The sequence below is a fragment of the Epinephelus moara genome, chromosome 22 (genome assembly GCF_006386435.1).
Source record: "Epinephelus moara isolate mb chromosome 22, YSFRI_EMoa_1.0, whole genome shotgun sequence".
Lineage (NCBI taxonomy): Eukaryota > Metazoa > Chordata > Actinopteri > Perciformes > Serranidae > Epinephelus > Epinephelus moara.
In genome coordinates this window covers 23749868-23771239 of record NC_065527.1, presented here as the reverse complement: position 1 = coordinate 23771239, position 21372 = coordinate 23749868, and the positions used below count along the sequence as shown (strand labels likewise).

The following is a 21372-nucleotide window of genomic DNA, read 5'->3' as shown; positions in this document are numbered from 1 at the left end:
CTTTTTCTGCATTGTTTACCCCCAGAGCCCTCTGCTTCAGCACCACTGCTGATTTTTGTGAATTCTGATTTCTGAAACATGTTCAGGAGCCGGCTAGCTTTTCAAATGTCATCCTGAGAAATTTCAGGTTGTGACATTGTTACAAAAAAAACAAAACGTCTTCATAGTCTGACAATATATTCAGTGTAGACAAAAAAAATCAGATTCTGATATCTCTGAAATGTAACGTTAACATACCAATATATCAGTGAGGTCTTGGTTTGAATGTTCAGGCCATTGTCATGCTGTCACCTCTCATCCATCTGCTCATCCATGCATACATCTGTCTCTCCACTGACTGTGTGATGGTGGGAGTCAGACCACATTACTGTCTCTCCCCAGCCGGCTTGTCACGGCTTGACTCTCAGTGCAGCAGCACCACCAGGCACTTACACTGCAGCCGCAGAGCTGGATCACTGAGGTTAGGCTATTTCTGGAAGCATCACTGGTCCTGTTGGCTCCAGAGGTGTGTGTGTGTGTGTGTGTGTGTGTGTGTGTGTGTGTGTGGTGTGGTGAGGGGAGCTGCCATTACTGTAAACCCACTTACTTAGCGTTGTAGCATGTAACATGTCTGATTTTATGTGTACTCTGTTATGTTGCCGCCTAACAGTGTAACCTGCGTATAACTAAACAATAGCAACAAATATGAACTATGTAACTGTTCACGTATAGAGAGCAACAGTATTTAAAACTCAAGCTTTAGTTTTTGTCAATAAATATGTATATAAATATCTTATTAGTTACATTCATGAGGTATTTTTTTTGGAATAACACAAAGAAGACTTTTTTATATGAAACATTGATATTTAAAGTGTGTGTGTTTAAGCATGTGCATTAATTTTTAATGATAATTAAATGTGGCTCTGGTACCTTCTTGTTGACCTCCATCGCCCACATGAGGCCAGGTTGTATTTAAGATGTTCACCTGCTGACAATTTCACAGTAAGGGTGTGTTTTGTGTGTAGTTTGTGTGTCCTTATTCTGTCTTATTCTGAGAGATGATATCTTATTTTATAGCCAGCTTCCACCCCTGTTGGCCTCATGTATGTTTGTCTTTCTCTTTTTTTCCCTTGTAAATTACAAATTGTCTCTCCTGACACAAGCAGAATGATCCATTACATGTTTCTCTTACATCGAGAAAGGTGGCTGCATTTTACTGAGCCCCATAAAACCCAGTGAGCTGTGTTATTCCCCAGCTTGGTATGTTTTTTTTTTTTTTTTTTTTAGAGTTACTTAAGGTTGCATAGCAACACATTTGCTCACCAACTTGCATTTCCAACCCTAAAGGCCCCTTTAGTGAATATAGACCGTGAGGCAGCTTCGATTTCTGGTATTACTGATGCACTAGGTGTAGTCATACTTCCTCTAAATCTCTGCTTTTCGCCTGTGTTGCCGTGTTGCACACACTCACATAGAAGTGAGTGATATTGGTAGTTTTGCAGCCTTGCTACCATTTTCCCAAAGCTTCAATATCAACATGTGACTAGATGTACTTACAAAGCAATGCCCCACAATATATATAACTATATATATATATATATATAGACTGTATAAGAAAATGGGCATAGCCACTGTGATGTCACCCATTGGTTTGTGACTCCTGGAGCCTTGAGTTTGGCAGTTTGGACGCCACTGTCTTGGTTTTTTGGCGTCAAATGTGACATATTTGGATGGGATGGTGTAGCTGTGGAAGAGCGAGGGGTGGCTCTGACTCATAGACTGTGGTAATGCTTAGCAGACAGCCACTCAAAGCAACCACGCCCTTAATAATGCATAAAGCCGTAATGTCTGAATGTCAAAATTAGCCGTAGAGACCAAAACCATTTTTCGTACCAGGTTGCAAACGTGTTTATTTCTGCTGTAGAGTTGAGCATATGAATATAGGGGTCTTTGGGATTGACTGGCTTCTGGCCTCAGCCTAAAGTGGCAGAATCAAAGAGCTGCAGTTTTTGGCACTTCCACATAGAGACAGAGCGCAACGCATCATAATCTGAAAACCACGCCCCCAAAGGGGAAAGCGGGCCTCGTTTCCCCTTTGGGGACGTGGCTTTCAGATTATGATGCGTTGCGCTCTGTCTCTCTTGGCTTCATTTTTCAGCCCCCGAGGTTATTTATTTATTTGATTAATTTTAATTATTTGCACACAAGAAAAAGAGTACAGGATGTCAATAAAAAGAAACAGAATACATACAGTATCGACACATATAAAAACGATGACTTAAAAAAAAAAAAGTGTGCGGGAGGAGCCAAAAAAAACCCTTAGGGCTTGTCAGGTGGCCCTCCTAATGTAAAACATTCATCATAAAACAAAGCAAAAGCAAAACATAAGCCTACATTAAGACATGTGGACAAATGTGTGACTCAGCTAAGAGGACAAAAAATAAATAATAAATGTATGGTTGGTGCTTTTACCCCACCCAGGATGTATCTATTTAATGTGAAACACTCATCCTGTGGACTTAACAGGTGGTTGGAAAAATACTGTAGTTTGCCTCTTCACAGAAACACTGAAACTGTGATCGGCTTGGATTTATAGCAGATACAGTGCTACAAATCAGAGCCTGATCAATAAAATTTATATGAAAGGGACTTGTAACACAGCTCGGCTCAGGTGGTTTGTTATCTCAGCCAGTATTAGTTCATCACAGATTCTGAGTTTCTGTGTTATATTTGTCTGATAGGTGACAAAAAATTGCAGCACAGAAAAGTCAAAGATATTTTTAAGCAGTTAAGAGCAGCACTTCCCAACTGGTCCAGCCAAGGGGTCCAGATTTCTCCCTAGTCATTAGCTCAAGGTCCACACAGTTCCATTTATTCAGTGTCATACTTACGTTTGGCCGTGTTGTCAAGCTTGTTTGCTGTCTCTGTTAAGTAGCTGTCCGTTATTCACTCATTCTACAGCAGGCATTTCAAAATAAAAGCTCTGTACTGGAAATTTTTCATCATTAGAATTTTTCTGGTATCCTTATTTGTCTAAAACAACAACAACAACAACACAGTATTTGTCAGGCTTTACTATGAATTTTATTTGTGACCAGATGTTTAAGGTCTCAAAACAGCATACTCCATCTCTCTGCTGTCTATCCATATTCTCAGTATGTTAAAGGCCTGTTTCACTAAAAGTGGCTATTAGTTTTTATAGGTATAGTTTTGCTCACTTACTTTTGTAAAGCCAAAATCCTAAATTTACCAAAATACATTTGTACATACATGATGATCTCGTGCCAAACAGGATTACTCACTTTTAAAAACAGCATGCAACAACTTTTCTGATCATTTGTTAATAGATAGCAATAATCAATACTGTATTAAGGTCAAAGAGGGTTCAATTACAGTAAAGAAGCAATGGTAAAATAAAAATTAGAAATCATACCTTTCCTTTTATAGCCCAAACTTGATTGTAGTTTCAGTTAACTGTGCAAAAAATGGCAAAAAAAAGTAATTTAACTACTTGAATAAGTCTGCAGATATGAATGTAGCAGAACTACCAGCAAGCTGCTGAAAAATGTATTTAAACTAGTTGTTTAATGACATGTAGTTCACTACTCCCCAACACTGGATTTAACTCATCACTTAGGCATGAAAATTGTTCACCATGATATCTTGACGCAGTGTAATAAATAAAGGCAATAAATGATTACATTAAGCGCTTTATGACCTCATAAAGTGCAGTAAAATTATGTCGATCATGAATGGGATGCAGAAACATGTCTTGAGGCTTGTAGCTGTAAATAAAAAAAAGAAAAAAAGAGAGATGCTTGTGTGAAATCAAAGTGCTCATTATTTGAAGGGCATTATGAAAATGATCCGGTATCAGTACACTGAACACTAAGAATCTATTTATAACAAGCACTGGAGACAAAAATTTGAGCTTCATCTGCCTGAGGAATTCAACATCCGGCTTGAGTAAATCGCTGAATAATTGGACAAGCTCTGTGCTTTAAAAAAAAATCTTTTACATGAATGTCTACGCCACATATAACCTCACTGCAACAGCTCTCAGTGACTCCAAAATAGCTCTGTGTACTGATGCAGGGAAACAGATGTGCTATTGAAGTGTGTGCGGAGGACGAGTGCTTGTGAAGCCATACAATATTAATGAATACAACATTTCCAGGCTGATAAACAACCCAGATTCATTAGCCCCGAGAGAAGTTTATTACCCGCTAGCTAGAACTGCCTTTGTCTTCTTCCTTTTGTGATACATTTCGACTCTGATAGGTGAGTCATACAGATATAATTCTCAGTAAGGAATGTTCCGTACGTCTGTGGAAGCACAGGGGAGAACTTCTTTTTTGTTTGAAGAGTTTCAGCAGTTTCTTTTTTGGCACTGCTGTCTCGGAGCAGATGGCTGTTGCCTGAAGTCAAGAAGTCAAGAATTAATGCTAATTTGTGACACTTCCTACGCACAAGTGAAACAGTATAGATGTATAAGATGGTGGAAGATATGGTGTCACATTCGTATGTGTTGCTGTCATGAGTGCACAGATGGCAGCCACCTAGAATTTCCCCTCCCAACCGAAGGCCTTTCAGGTTCCAGCCCACAGCCACGCAGTTACTAGCCAACTCTCAGCCACTGGTTTCCTGACAGGGCATGTCTAGATTACACTGTAAACGCACACAATCTTATTCCAGTCGAGGACCACGCAAGGTCCTAGCAGGGATACGCCTAGTCTCGTGTGACCGGCCTCCTTTACTTCAGAATGGGAGTCTGGGGACATTCGTCTTTTGTTTTGTAATAGAAATGGGCGGGGATATCCAGACCACGTGATGGCGTTGCCATAGGTACGGCACGCTGTAAATCCTTAATTTCTCCAATCTTGTGGACGTTGCAGCTCTGAAATATAGCTGAATCAAATGAAATCATATCCATTTTAATCTCTTCTTGCGATGCACTGAACACTTCCTTTTCTGTTGTACTACGGACAACAATTCGGGGATGTGTCTGCATCTGTATCTGCATTCCTGGTTGTGTGAATGGACGTCATGTACAAACTCTAAATTATATTGTACAGAATTTTCCAAAATGTAAATGAAAATTTTTATTTAGATTGAGATGTCCTTGGCTTGCATAGCCAGACCTACTGTATCTTGGCCTGTGGCAGCCCTAAAGTCTGGATGAACCCAGAATTAACGCTCTGGTTTGTTTGTATTTCTATCAACCAACCACAAACGTCTTGGATGGCTCCAAGTCCAGGATGTAGTGACAGTGCACTTGCAAAATAGTGTCGGGAGGGAACTTGTTTTTGTGGAACATTTGCATGTGGGGAGGCGAGCAAACGCTACATAAAAGATTCAAAGAGGTTTTAGTGTCTAGGTTGCTTGTTTGAAAATTGTTGTTGTTTCACACATAGGGCTAAAATGAAATGTGGACATAGGTCTGGCTGTGCGAAACTAGTTTCAGGCTGTGATGGGGGCTTTGGAAATGGCAAGAGGTGTCCTGTGTGTAACCGTCTGAAATAAGTGGCCAATGACAGTGGTACTTACAGTCTACCTTCTGTGTGCTAGACCAAAATGTCCTCAATGAGCAGCTGTAAAACTTCAGTTTATGAAAATTAGAGTTTCCTAACATGCAAAACAAACTTATTTTTGAGGATTTGATGATGACATTAAGGAATGAAGCTGGAGCTACTCTGTTTTTCTTATTCTCAACAAGTCTCATGCAATGACCAAAATTTAAAGTTATGTTGGTCCATCTCTTAATACTTTCTGAACTCTCTACCCCATCTGTGGTCCTCAGCCCAGATGGGGTAGATCACATTGGTTCCAGCTGAAGACATAAATATTTACTGCACCACAGATCTATAGTTTCATCATCTAAAAAAAGCCGAATCATTTCTAAAAACAGCTGGGCGTTGTAGTTTTTAGCAGACTTTAATCAAAGTAGAGTAAATGGTGCATTTGTTTGGGACTACTTTCAGCTTCGGCCTGCTACACATTTGTCGCAATACTGAATATTTATGACATGGGATTGACTTAAACTTCTGTGTCCATGTTCATCACAATCATCACTGATGTCTTTTTAATCGTTTCTGGACAACAATGGTCTCTGGCTCAGAGAAATAAGACATATTGTTGGTTTTGATCTTCTCACAGGAATAAAGGTTAAGTAGGTAGTAATTAAAGTTATTTTTTGTAAAAGTTTGCCGCTGTAGCTTTAAGAATGGGACTGAGAAAAACATAAAATACCACCAGCCCTATCTTTTAAAGGCCAGAGCATGTAATTGCCAACTGAAGTGCCTGAAGTGGCTGTTCATTAAAGTGAAAAGTTAAAAACACACAGAAATGGGACCGCAAACATCAGGAAGGAGCGAACCCTGCCAGTGCACAGTGAGAGCTAAAGGAAAAGTGTCTTTAGTTTCTGATATATTAAATGAGACACTGAAAGTAACTCACTAGTAGTGATTTCATAGAATTCAGTGACCAAGATTATTTTTGTATGTTTAATACAATGTGGCTTAGAGTACTGTCTGGTAAGGCTGGCTGAGAGATGCAGTGACAGGACTCATTGCCTCAGCTAATATACATCTGCATCCACACTGTACCCTGTGAGTAACTGATACTATGTAATAGAGATATCCCAATCTGATCTCAGAGGTTGGTCTCAGGGTCAGTCAGGGCATTTCTTAACTGATCAGGATCAGCTACACTGTGCTGTATAGAGCCTGATCCGATTCTTTGTTTTAAGGCAGCTGTCACACATCTGTTTTTCTCACAAAGATTTTCTGTACAGCAATGCAACATGAGTGCAGCCATCATCAGCTGTCTGTCTGTCTCTCCATTCCTTTTGTGTAAGAGCTGGGGCTGAGCCACTCTGCACTGCAGTGTGAGACTGTTTATGTTATTTACCTAAGTTATGTGCACTCGATTTATTTCAGCTCAGTGTGAGAGACTATCTTGCCCCACAAGCAAGCGGCCAGTAAGAGTAATTTATTAATGTATCTGCGCTACAGACGTACAGAAGACGAAAATCAGCGGAATACAGTCCATTCAGGTAACTTGGGCAAAGGCTGCATCGACGCAACAAACATTGGAGGATATTCTCTTAAAGTATTGAGATTCTCTCAAGACAGAAACAGATCAGGGCTCAGTATCGGGAGATACTCGGTATAAAATGGCTTGCATCATGGGCAAAAAATCTTGATCAGGACATCCCTAAGATATTATATTTGAAATGATCTGATCTACCTCTGTGCAACAGAGGCTCAGTGGTAGTTTGAGTAATGTGGCTGTTGATCATGCGTTTTAATTCTGTGCATCCCTGTTGTCCGCCAGGTGATGTCCCAAGCCGAGGGCCAACAGAAAAACCTAGTCCAGTCCATTGACTCTCTGCCCACCAGAGGCCCCCTCTCCTGTCTGGACCAGGACCTGCTGCTGCTCAAAGCCACGTCGGCCGCCACGCTCAGCTGCCTTGGAGAGTGCCTGAACATCCTCCAGCAGACCCAGAGCCACAGCCAGGCACCACCTCAGTCCCAAGCTTCCCAGTGCAACTACGCCACCCACGGAGCCCCCTCCGGTGAGTCCGCCCCTGGCCCCGTTCCAGTGCTGCTACTGGAGCCCCCGACCCCTCCATCTCCCCCACCCCTCTTGTCTTTCCAGTCCCCTCCTCCTCCTCCAGAGCCCAGCACCAGCGGCAAGGGCCAGCTGGGGCAGCTGGACTGTGGCTCTTGTCCCTGCCTGATGGGTACCATGAACTTCAATGTTTGTAGTAAATGCTGTTGAATGTTGCATTTGTGTGTTAAATTGTTTTATTCGTTCCATCTATGTTTTTTTGTCATAGTTTGTAGTTGTTAGTGGTATTCTGTTGTTTCCAATTCATTACTGTGTCTCTTCAATGTCGTCAGTTGCATTGAAATGCCAATACTTCCTTAAAATGGTTGTGCCAAGTACAAGCATGAATGTGAAGTGTGTATGAACATGATTTTATTGTCAACATTATTTACAGAATCCTTGAAAGCATTTCAGACTGTCTGTCTACATGCATGTCCGAAAAAAAATCAGTCTGTGTGAATGAGATAAATATAATGACTAATACTATGCACTTCTAAATCTCCTCAAAGGATTAAGTCTTTGCCAAAGGAATCCACACTGGTGCCTAAAATGTCAGACCTCTGCCATGTTTAACCCTCTCTGTGCCAGATCACTATGGATCCAATAAAGTTGTTTCGATTTAAACCATTTGCAGACTGAGGGTGGTTCTATTGGCATAACACCAAGGATAAGGATTAGGGAACAGTTCCAAAAGGTGGAAGGTAGACGCCCAAATACAGGGCAACAATTAACTCTCTTAAAACGATGTGAACGTTGTGGACTAATCCTATTTTCCCAAGTACAGTGGAATACTTATCATCCATTTACAGTCTCCAAGTTGCTGTAAAACAACACCATAGATGTTTTCTCCAGAAAAGAGGAGTAGAACTGATTTAAAGTAATACTCCATTGAAAATCTATCGAGCAACAGACACTCACTGCCTGTAGGCTTGAAAGATGGATCTGAAATGTGTAGCTGGCTTCTTTGGTGTAAGATGGCAGATGTAGTCAATTTGGATCCGCAGCAGTTACAATGGATCCCATAAGTCAAGGCAAACAATGTGTCGTTTGCCCTTAGGAATTTTTCAAACACGTGCAGCGTATTCCACATCTCTGCTGTTGACAACAGTTTAGCCTCAAGGCCCCATTAGAAGGCCTAGCTGTGCTGGACCAGTCATGGAAAGGTAGATATTCAAAATGGACTTAATGGTACTAAAAGGCTTATAAAGCACTAAATGTGCTACTTCTTTATTGCCAATATGAGGATTGTTTGAAATATACTGAAGAAGTGGATTGGTAACACTTTACTTGGATAGTCTGCCTACAGATAGTATTTGTGACATTTCAACAGCTTATTAGTTGAGAATCAAATTTCAACTGTTTCACTTTGTTTGTATTTATCTATATAGTATATGTGACAAATCACTGCATAGTCACTTATATTCCACAGATAAAGCTCTTAAGGCAAAGTGAAACAGCTGAATTGTTGAATCTGAAATATTAAGCTGTTCACATGTTACAAATACCACATGTTATAAACTATCTGTAGCCAAACGATCCAAGTAAGGTGTTGGCATGGATTGTGCTGTAGAAGTTGTTTGGAAGTTTCTGTGGATGTTTTTGGGTTCAAGGTTTACTTTGCAGGAATTTCTGGTTACTTTTTATAAATAGTATCCCCCAGTACCTTGGTATCTGCAACTTTTGTAGCTTTGTCTTGGATCTGTGCTGCTTACAGTCCGGCACCTGGTTGCTACCTTTTCTGAAGTCCCAACCTCACCTGCACGCTATGCCCAGGAACGTCCCCAGAAAATACAGGCAGAGAATCTCTGTAGATAAATACACTACCACACACTTCTAGTGGGTCATGGGAGATGATTGAGAGGGATTACTTCTGTGTGAGACTGTACCTTGTGTTTTAGGAAACAACCTGCCCAGTATACCTTTAATGACCAGGAGAATTACATCACGGATACAAGTGACTAAAATGAGTTTCCTTCGCAGGGTGTCTGGACTCAACCTAAAAGTGTGTTTAAACAGAAAGTGAGTGAGAAAGTGAATATGATTGCTGGACCTTTCATGCAGTCCATGTTTTTCACCCCCGCACAGCTGATGTACCAACTGTACAGATGTTAGCTGTAAGCTAGATAGGAACAAAGCTTCCCTTGTATGTGGTGCAGCCCAGCATCTGAGGGATCGCAGAATGTAACAGGAACTTGGCATCTCCTGAAATGTCTCAGTTTAAATAGATAAATTCCTGGAATAAGGGTGGATGCATCTTTGTCTCAGTTTGCGCTGCCCCTTGCTAATTCACATCCCTTTCTGTCTGAACACAGTATAAAGACCAAAGCTTAGGGATGAGTTGAAACTTGCAACTTCCTGTAACGTGCCAGTCTGCAACATTCTGAAAACCGGCTTTTTTACACCAATATGACTGGACGAATTGGTATATTGTCTCGAAAGCAACGACTTGATGTACTTTCGTTCTAACTTCCAGCTGTTCAGGTAGCCTACAAGTGACAACCAGCAGCAGAAAGCCACCGTAACACACCGACACAATATGAGGATCTTTTACTTTGGGGGACGTTAATGAGATGGACTCCGGCTTGGCTGCCACATGCCTTAGCAAGTGATTACGCTGTCTGCCATCACGCTGTCTGCACCACTCCTCTTTCTTGTTGAAAGGAGTCATAACAGGTGGTTCGGGCATCTGATTTGAATGCTCTGTGGAAGTATTCAAGTCATGTCCAACAGGGAGCAGAACCCAGGGCAGACCCAGGAGTTGCTGAAGGGAAGAGATATCCCATCTAGCTTGGGAATGCCTCAGAATCCCCCAGAAAGACCCAGGAAGGACAAGGGTAGGAAGAAGGACGTATGGGCTCGCCTTGCTTAACCTGCTGCCAACGAGTCCTGAACCTGGATAAGCAGTGGAGAGTGGATGGATAATTATGGCACATGTTTTTGGCGTGACTTTTTGTTGGAATCTATTGTAACTGCTGTATCTAAACTGACAATGGCTTCCATCTTTTAAGCCCTACAGGTGCATATTTTTGGTGGAGTATTTAAGCCAAGAAGTTGTGGTCCATCTATGACTTTGGGAAGGCCTTTTGGGGTCTGGGTTTGGGTGGGTGCTGGATCCTCGCATATCTGTCGGTCCTCACAGTTTGTTGGTCTTCTCTTTGCGCCAACAGTCACGCTGCCCTGTACCTGTTCGTCAGATAGGGGGTGGTGTGGAGTGGGACCACCGGGCCGCAAGTACAAACCTCTTTCCTTCCGCTGCCTGGCTGACAAATCCTGTGGGGGTCCAGCTGCTCCCCGCTTCCGGCATGTACCCCCCACACCTCAGTGAGGAGTTTTTTGTTAGGAACCTCGGTTTTTCCGAGTAATGGGTAGTGTGGCTCACCGGCATGAGCAGCATCCAGATTTGATGCAGCTGATAAAGGGAGTGGCTGGCTGGTCGGTTGGTTGGTTGAATGGTTACGCCCACACGGGAAAGCTTTGCCACTGCATGGGCAAGAAAGCTATTTGGTAGGGAGCCGAGCATGAGGTTGGACTGAGTTTGGCTGGCACGTTAGTCCCTCCAGGCTCCTATTACTACAAAACCAGAGCAGCTTGTCTGAGTCAGCTCTAGCAATCACAAAGACAGTCAAGGAAGTTGAAGGATCTTTGTAAACTCCCACCAAAAACCTGCCAGTCACAAACCAGACAGAATATTATCAGCTGATCACGGAGGATCCCTGCTGCTCCCCTCTGTCACTACCATAAAGAGCTTGAAGCCCAACCCTTTGTCTCCTTCACCCCACATGCAGAACATTTTCCTTTAAGGAAATAAAATCCATAAAGGAAATTTACTTTGCAAACTTGCCACCTTGCAGACTAACATAAAGACGGAAACATTTGTAATTGTAAATAAAAGGGACGAGATGAACCTGTAGGGTAAGAGCACCGCAAAATCTGATGTCACAGCCCAGAAATGGAAGGTAAAGCCATTGGAAACATCTACTGCATGAATGTTTGTCTCTCCACTGTTTGACCTGCGAAAGCCTTTTGATTCACCTGCATGCCTCTATCCAATGGCCCAGACATCCCCCCTGCTCACTGAGTGTTTCTACTTCTGGTGCTTCATTGTGACATCTGTCATAAATTGTGTTTATAAATCAGCTACTTGTAAAAACCATTTCCAGATGTGTTTCCCCCTAAAACTCTATCTTGAAATGACCTCTCAGGATCCTATTAACCTCAAAATGTCTCAAGAGTAACCTTTTCAAAAAATTCAATTTTCACTGTATTTACAACTCACTCACACTTCACTCGCCTTTGGGCAGAGCCACCCCTGCTCATGTCTCCGTTGTATATCATTGGAGGAGGTTCACTAACACTTTTCAGGTTCCTGTCAGTCAAACTGTCAGTTGACCGAAGCAGAGGCTCGGCCTGAGGGCTATTTCAGCTCATTTTGTCAAGACAGACTCGCCTCAGGCTCTCCAGCATGTCGACCTGTGTCAACACAGCTTGCCTCTCACTAATGGATATCAAAGAACGGCCTCTTGGTGCATTAGACTTTTAACTCAGTTTGAGCGTGGGGGCTGGAGAGGAGAAGGGTCTGTGGCACCGCTCCATTAACAGTACTTTGAAATGTGATCTACTACTGTGATGTATATAAGAAGCTTTTAAAGAGGAAACTTGCAGCTTGGTTTTTTAATGTGAGTGACTGTTGATCACATTATCTTTAGATGAGTTCCTGATGAGTCTGTTCATACAGGAGATAATTTCAGATCAGTGCAATGGCTCTGTATTAAATACAGAATTAGTGAAGCACATTGTTCGCAGGCTGTCAGAGGCGGTGACTGAATTTGATGTCCGTTTTTGAGGCTGAGCAGATATGCAGTAAGGAGCATTTCATTAGTCAGTGTTGTAATGACTAGTTCCTCTTAGGTAATGCAGTTTGCCTGTGTTTGGCATGAGTTAAGAGAATTTCATCCTTAAAACGTTGCATAATTTTCTTTGACCAGTAATTCAAGCTGAGGCTACTTTAAAATTAACAACTGCTAGATGTGGGGCTGTGTGATTGAAATCGATATGACAATATTAAAAAAAAATTTCCTCCTTATAATATCTTTGTATTATATTGTGACTAATATGTGCCAAATCACAGGTACAATAATCAAATTGATGTTGAAAGGTATTGATTTAGACAGCAGAATTTTGTAAATTTATAATATGTTAATTTCCTGATGAATTGCAATAACTCTGATCCTCCAGTTCCAGCATTAGGTCAAAATTTCCATTTGTCCAAAACTTTCCTGCAGAATTATTGACATTATCATCAGCCTCAGCTAGACTTCGCATAGCATAGCAAATGTTTGCATTCTAACATGGCAAACTATAATGGTGGCAACAAGTCAACCCACAATGGCAAAATAGCTTCTATATGACCATTTGCCAGTGCAATTTTAAACACATGGGTAAAGTGAAATGGTTGCAGTTGCACCAAAATTCTGTGGTTAGGTTTAGATAAAAAAAAATTTGGTCTGGCTCAAAATAAGGACGTTCGTTACTAAACTATCGTAACATGACATATCTCACGTAATAAATGTCACACAGCATATGTCTATGTACATCATGTGGCAAAGGCTTACTACGACATACTAGGTTGTTAAAATAATAACTTGGTTTCAAATGGGACACAAACACCAGTCTCCTGGATGAAAGTCCTGTGCTTGTTTTGTGAATCCAGCATCTCTTAATCTCATCCTAAGTAGACTTTGTTACTCTCTATATTAAAGCTCCCGGGAAGTGCACCAGGCTTTGAAGCCAATTTTCGTAATTGTAGTATCAACACATCTGTTACGTGATGCCCTGCAGCCCAAAAATACTTTTCCCATAGACTTACATGGCAAAACAAAAGAGACATCCGGATACATTTTTTGAGCTTCAGAAGCCCATGAAATGACTATAGGATTTGATCCATATGGTCCGATAACATTTGGAAAGTCTAGAAGATTGGTGATTGATTGATTGATTGGATGGTTTTCCCTCCATGCAACTTATTGGAGAGCTAAAGTGAAAGTAGCTGGCTCAGTTGGTGGAAGTCTTTTGTGCGCCTGCAGTTACAAACTATGTGGTCGTGCTTAACTTAGCATGTTAGCATTGTCGTTTTGAGCATGTTAGCATGCTTACATTAGCATATATCTCTAAGAGTAACAGTTGTTAAAGTTACCCCACAACACTAACTGAAAGACATTTATAAGGATTTTGCTTAACAGTGCAAACTATGGCCTCCAAACAGTTGAATCATCACCTCTGACAGTCAGTTCCCTGTAGGTGAAGACAGCAGAGGCTAAGTACTCTCAGATTATGTATTGATTTTTAAATGCTTATAGAATAACTGGCATTAAATAGTATCAAGTCTCAGTTACAGCGAGAGACAGACTGCATATTCCTGCAGAACGTTTTATCGCCTGTGGCTCAGAGTCAAAGTGAATCATCATTTCTGTATGTGTGACCTTAGCTGAGTCAATATGTCAGGCCAGGGATATAACGAATGAACAAATATTAAATTTTAACAGACACACACAGGCACACACACAATATCCTGATGTCTAGTCTCTGCCAATAACACACCCTCAGTTCAGTATGAGAACCTTTATATTGAAGAAGATATAGAGTGATATGAGTTGTCTCCCTGGCCCCTCTTATATTCTTATTATCAATTTCCTCCAACCTGAAATCAAGCATTGATACACACAAATCAACCGTACAAATCAGATAGCAGTAAACCCCATGTGTCTCCTCCTCACTATTGTTAACTAACCTTGTCGTGTTTCAGATGGTGTTCCTGTGTGGACTGTACCAAAGTCGCCCTCAGGGGAGCAGTTGAAGAACGGAGGTCTGACTCCTCTGCGATCAGCCGAGCCCTCACCGGCCCTCAGGAAAAGGAGTCAATCCCATGGTGCTGAGGTGAGAACATTACGTCATGTTGTCAAATATCACCTCGCTCTTTCGTCTTGCTCATCCCTCTTTTCCCCTGTTGTCTTGGTCTGTCAGAGTTTAGTGTCTCAGATGTGGGACCAGACCATTTTGGGGGTGCAGAATTAATCTGGGAGATATTAAAACTGAAATATTGTCCTCTGTGATTTCTAAATAGGAGAGATCTCTGACAGGTTACTGTTCAGGATGTTGTCAAGGCAGGTGTTTGTTGGATGGTTGTAAAGAAAATGATTTACTCTTTTGCTGGCACTTTTGTCCAAGATGTCAAGTGCATGCAGCAAGGCACAAGCGTGGGACGTGGAGGTTTTATTTGCAATGTTTTGCCTTTATTGAATAGTGGCTGTGTAGTTATAGACAGGAAACATGGGAACATAGAAAGAGTATAATATGCAGCAAAGGTCACCATCTGGAATTGAACCAGGTGCATTGCATTTCTATGGCAGGCGTTTGAAACATTAGTCTACCATGACAAGAGGCTGGGGAACCAGATGACTCTATGAGCTCATGTTTTATTTGCTCTGGCAGATGTGTCTTGTGCCCCTCCTGCTCAGACAGATTTCCAGCTGACTCGACCCACTTCAAGCGAATCACAGTCGTTTACCTACCCTGTTCAGATGCCCCATCCATTCCAACGGACATAACTTTTCTAGGATATCTAGACTGTCATCTGACTCCACTGAAATGCACAGACTTATAGGATATCAAAAGCCAATCTCAGTGTTCTATGTCATCTAAAGTGGACTGCAGTAGAACCACGCCCCCTTTTACAACAAGCACGGCCGACCATGAGGCAAGGAGGAAGCACAAGTCACATTTTAGACATAATTTGTGTTTAAACCGTGGTTAAAGTAAACACAAGCTGCCATGTCACTTATACATGTCAAAAAAATCATATGAAAGGTTTATAGCTTTAACCTTTTTAAATATTTGCGTCCATTGGAATGGACAGAGGATCTGAGTGTCACCGGAGAATGAAAAAGGAAAATACTGTTTGAACGAGTAAATACTGCTGTGATCTGATTTTCTAATGATACAATCAGCACATAATGCACCCCACTGATTATGTTCACAGAATATTCATCTCAGGAGGCTTTAAACATACTGTTTACTGGAGATACAGAATCAGGCACACAAAACCCATCACATCTGACACGCACCCAGTGTATGATGCCGTACGTTGGATGGAACAAAACCAGATCACAGGCAGACCGCAGAGACTGTTTCCACTAGAATTGTCCCTCCTGGCTCCCTTATCGTCAAGATGGTGGTAAAAATAACAAAAACAGTTGGTGCTTCTCAAAGTCTTGGAAGGATCCTTAAATAGCTGAATATCAAGGAGGTCATCCAATTCTACCGAAGGTCTGTTCCTATGTCAAAGATCCTTCAAATTCTACTGAGTACTGAGTCCTTCCTTCAGATAATTTTAACGGATGCATGTGTGTATCCTCAGCGGGCATGAAGTACCCACGATTCTTTGTGCATAATTTGCCAGAATGACGCACACCTGCTAGCCTGCTCCAATGTATGTTCACCAGATGCTAGTAGGGAGTCTTGCCTAGCCTCTGTAGGATTCGAATTGGAAGGACGCACTGGGGGACTAATTCATCTTGTATCGTGCCTAACTTTGCTAGACCGTAACATATTGGGTATGGATATAATCTGCAGATGCTCCAGTCAAAATGTGGCCAAACTTTTCTAAGGATATCAGTTTCTGAGCCATGACAAAGGTTAGAATGTGGCGTGCAACAGACAGCAAGGTTTGTTGTTTTTAGCTGAGATGATTTCTGGAAAACGTATGGCTCCTACAGGCCGGTTAAGAGGAGTGAAGAGGCAGCAGTCAATGACGGTATAAAACAGTCAATAAAAAAGGTTTTTCAACAATTGTGAATTACCAAAGCCACGAGAGGACCTTGAGCATACAGTCATAAATGTGCATACAAAATAGGAGGCTGATTGGTCCAGTAGTTTGCAAGCTTAGCTGTAGACATAAAGATACACACACTCAATCATGCACACACACACACACACACACACACACACACACACACACACACGCACGCACACACACACACATGACCAAACACAGCCTGGAGGAGAAACAATGAAACAGACTAAAAATATACTATGATGGATTGTAGATGTTTTCTGAACTCTAAAAGTTGATTCTGTTGCCATAGTGAAGTGGATTAAAAGCAAAAGGCTATTTCCAAGATAGGGAACAGTATGAAAAATGTGAATGAAATAAACAACTCATTCATTCCAGTGGACTCAGAAACACGATGACGATGCTGAGGAAGTGGTTTTCTGGATTCCTGCCCCACTTTCTTTTTATTTTCTCATGTTTGCTCTTGTTGCCCAGCGAGGGAAGCACTCATCGCTTCTGAAAGTTTAACAGAGCTGCTGTCAAATAAGTGGGTCACAAAGTATAGAGCTGGAACTGAGCCGATCCCAGGAGGAGGCCTCATGAATTCCTGCTTGCTGCAGAAAGGCTGTCTGACTGTCCACTGGACCACCCTGTGTCAGTGACAGGAAGTAGAGGCCAGTGACACTGACGTGAATGTGTACCAGTCAAGTTGAGAGAAAGTGGCCCCAGTGGAAATGAGAGTCTTAGAGGACTTTCCTCTCTTTGTCCCAAATGAAGAGCAGATGTCTCAATAATTTAGTTACAGTTCTGATTATTAACTGCAGAGAACAACATCCACTCAACAGGAAAGAATTTGTATTTGTTTTAACCCCCTGTGAATGATGAGGTTTTATTTTCAGTCCTTTAAGTATGTGTTTCTAGACTTACTGGACTCTGCACTAAGTCTGTCATTTTTGTACGAACCCATTAGAGGAACATTTTCCTCCATGTATACCACAATGCATTGTAAAGACAGCAAACTGCAAATATAGAGAATCATAATCTGTAGCTGAAGAATATTAGGCAGACTGAGAGAAAGGTGGTTCCCAAAAGGTTAACTGTTACACATGGACGATTAAAGATATAAAGATGATTGTTTTGTAATCAATGGCTTTCAAAGACATTAAGATATTTACTACATGCTTAAAACACCTCTTCCCTCTCTTTTTTGTATTTCCACAGTTAGTAATTACCTTTATTTATGTAACACCTCTCAAGATTAGAGTGTCATTAAGTGTTTCACAAAAGAAATAAGGCAATCAGCATGAAAAAACACATAAATACAGTCCTAAAATGCCATAAAATAGCAGCTGATTACTCTGTAAACAAGAGTGTGAGCAAAGGTGTTGTTAAATATATAATTACAGTAACAAGGAAACAGGATTCACAAAAGTGTAGACGTCAAATTAATTTCATTGTCCCTTATGCCAGGAAGAAACAAGTGTCACCAGTGAAAGAAACAACCTCTTAATTAATCCACAAGAGGAAAAATTAAAAATAGTAAAACACTCAGTCGGCCTGAGAGTAAATAAACAATTACTTAGAATGTTTGGTAGTAAAGTATCAAACATAGAACCTTTTTTGTGTAAGCGGGGAACATAGAAGCTTTTTTGCAGGGTTAAGTGGGGAACATAGGGATGACCCTGTATCATTGAGCACATTACCACAGAAATGCCTAACCAGTTTATTAGGGTTATAGACCTGAGACAGCATTGTGGACGATGGTGGTCTGTGCAGCCATTGCAACACGTGGACGCTTTATAACACTATATTACTGATTCATTTATTTCAATTTCTTCATCTCTTATGGTCATATCTTGCTTGACATATGCTACAATGCCCTTGTGGTCTCTGATGGTACTGTTCCGTTTCGTCCGTATCCGTAAACTGTCATAAAACATGCTCAAATAGGAATGAGATCGCAGAGTACAGACAGGAGGCTCCATCCGTCTCCCTCTTCATATCTAAGGGGAGCAATGGATAAAGATATGCAGCCTCTTTCATTACCAAAAGACAAAACTCAGTTTCTGTTGCCACTGTTTGTGTTTCTGTTACGTCACTTGACTGAAGCTGTGTCTGTGTACATGCAACAGTATTCTGGTTTCTTACGGAGTACTCCAGGTAGCATATTCAGGTTTTTGTTATCTGGGTTTCTGAAAACAGACAATGGTGTTTACGTGTTCAAACACACAAACATGATCAGTTATTCATGACCATGTAAACGCACTCAGGCCCTGTCAACACGTATGTAGATATTTTTTTAAACAGATAATTTCCTCCATGTTTGGGCCTCTCGTCCTCACACAAATGGAGCTTGAGGTCACTAAAACTGAGATTTTTCAAAATGCCTTCGAAGATGCAGATTTTTCAAGACTCTGGTTACTGTTTATCTGTGTGGACATGTTAGATAAAGTGTATAGGAAACAATGACGTCATCTCCTCAATACATGCTGCATGCCCATTATTGCTCTCTGTAATGAACATACGCTAGAACCATCAACATCAACAACCAACATGGCTACTGATTTTGAAACTGCGATGATAAATGTGTTGAACGAACTGGAATGTAAATTTTCTTTAAAAGCAGAGCAAACGGCTGCACTGAAAGCTTTTATTGAAAAAAAGGATGTGTTTGCTGTCCTTCCTACGGGGTTTGGTAAAAGTTTAATTTACCAACTGGCTCCGTTGATCGGGAAAAAGATGGGACTCAGTGAAAACCCAGTGGCTATTGTTGTTTCTCCGCTAGTTGCTCTCATGGAGGAGCAGGTCAGGGAAGCGACCAAGCTGGGAATCACAGCCATGCAACTCGGAGTCCACAGTGAGGAGGAAATCCGCAAAGACGGCAACACTCTTTCCCAGACATCATCACAGCTCACCTCTGCTGCAGCTTGCTGGTCTGTTTACAGTGGCGTTGTGCTAGCCTACGTCACACATTTCGTTTACTCTGATTGATTTTCCGTCTTTCCAATTGCGTGAAGGGGCACTTTGAGCAACAGCCGTTGATACTGCCCCTCGGGAATAGAGGAAATGTACACTCTGTGTCTAGACCCATTCGCGTTTTGCGAATTGGGTCTGGCAACGCCAGGCTAGGTCAAACCAGCAGATAGTGGGGCGGCAGTAGCTCAGTCCATAGGGACTTGGGTTGGGAACCGGAGGGTCGCCTGTTCAAGTCCCCGTCCAGACCAAAATATGGAGCGTGGACTGGTAGCTGGAGAGGTGCCAGTTCACCTCCTGGGCACTGCCGAGGTGCCCCTGAGCAAGGCACCGAACCCCCCAACCGCTCGGAGCGCCTGTCATGGGCAGCCCACTCTGACATCTCTCCACTTAGTGCATGTATAGGTCCAGTTTGTGCATGTGTGTGTTCGGACCTGTGTGTAATTGACAAACAGAGTGAAAAATTGAATTTCCCCTCGGGGATTAATAAAGTATGTAAAATTAAAATTAAAAAATTAAAAAATTAAAAATAGTGGAAAGAAAGCTTTTGCATGTCCAGAGCATCACTGGTATATTTGAGTGAGCTCCTTCATCCTGATGTTGAAGGGGAATTATTGGTGATGAGATTTCTAGTAGGTGTGTAGAAAAAAGTAACATAAGCTTGTACACTTTACTACCTTTGTGACGAGGGGAGACTGCTGTAAGCAAATAACACCTGCAAGTGTTTATGGTCGCTTTGGGTTCTAGTGTGGACGGAGATATTTTGTAAAACAAAGGTTGTGTGGACAGAACAAAGATAAAACGTTTTTAAAATATGTGTATACATGCAGACAGGGCCTCAGTTTCAGTTAAACTGCTCCAGTATGGGACTCTGCCAGTAGAGGTTGTTATAGCAACTAAAAAAAACAACTGCCAATATCAGAAAAGTAACATTTGTTGTTTATTTGAGCATCGTGTAAACATCAGGGTCATTTTTTTCTGTAACACCTCTGTCACATTGATCCTCTGTCATCCTATTATTCATACATGGCAGAATAATGGAATCCTCAGCTGTGAATAACAAGATAAAGATTAATGGGGCAAGTGTCATCTCAGCAGCATTTGCTGCCACGCCCGCTCATAATAGCCCTTTTGTCAAATGTTAAACTTGTGTGATTACATGTCATAAGACTCTGTTGTTATAATGGGCTGACAACAGTTTAAATCTAACCACAAAACGAGGTACAGGGGAGAGAGGGACATTTTACCCTTCATGTGAGCAGTGAAGCAGCACCCTGCCTCACTGCCACGAGGGACTTCACTGCGCTGGCAGCAGTCTAATCTGGAGGCGCAGAGATGTAATTTGTCATGTTAATGATCATTTTCTATTGACATATGAGTGTAAAATGGGCATTAGGCTTTGCAGTGTCAACCCATTTACAGCTAATTGTCAAGCTGTTCAACATACTTCATGGTGCACAATTAAGAGCAGAGAAGGGAAGGCAGCTCGTAATGGTGATTTGGCAGTTTTAAAGACATTTCAGACAGTGTTATGGCAGTTATGATTCAGGGGGCCTGAGCCAACCATCTGCACTGACATTCCTGCCACTGTCAGTATGTTTCTGCCCCCTGTCCAAGTTTCTTATTAGGATACTCTAGTAAGCAAAGTAATGAGGAATGCCAAGTCATGCCTGTCATAAATTAAGATCAAATAGACAAGGGTTACTATAGAAATAACCATTAGGGACTTTCTATGGAGGCCTATAAGGGACATGCAGCAAAATGAGGAAGACCTATTTTTTATTCTCTCATAAAACCTTTAATTGAGAGACATTTTTCTTGTATCACTCAGGCAGCCACAACAAAAAAATGAAAAGTTATGAATTAAACTGTTATCCAGACAAATTTAAATTAACCAGAAAAGTTAAAGCTTAACATATTTTTTTTTATTAACAGCAGGAAAATGACTGTGTGAAGTAAAAGGTGTCGCTTGTGGTAATTTT

The 21372-nt window shown here is 41.5% G+C and overlaps 1 protein-coding gene across 2 annotated transcripts in view; it reads left to right on the top strand.

Annotated features, from left to right (window-relative positions):
• Nucleotides 1–21372, top strand: part of LOC126384298 (oxysterol-binding protein-related protein 10) — a 121889-nt gene that overhangs the window by 61941 nt on the left and 38576 nt on the right. For both annotated transcript variants that reach the window (XM_050035268.1, XM_050035269.1), the window contains exons 6-7: nucleotides 7315–7555; nucleotides 14393–14523. In XM_050035268.1, coding sequence (XP_049891225.1) covers nucleotides 7315–7555; nucleotides 14393–14523 — 372 coding nt within the window. The remainder of the gene's footprint in view (nucleotides 1–7314; nucleotides 7556–14392; nucleotides 14524–21372) is intronic.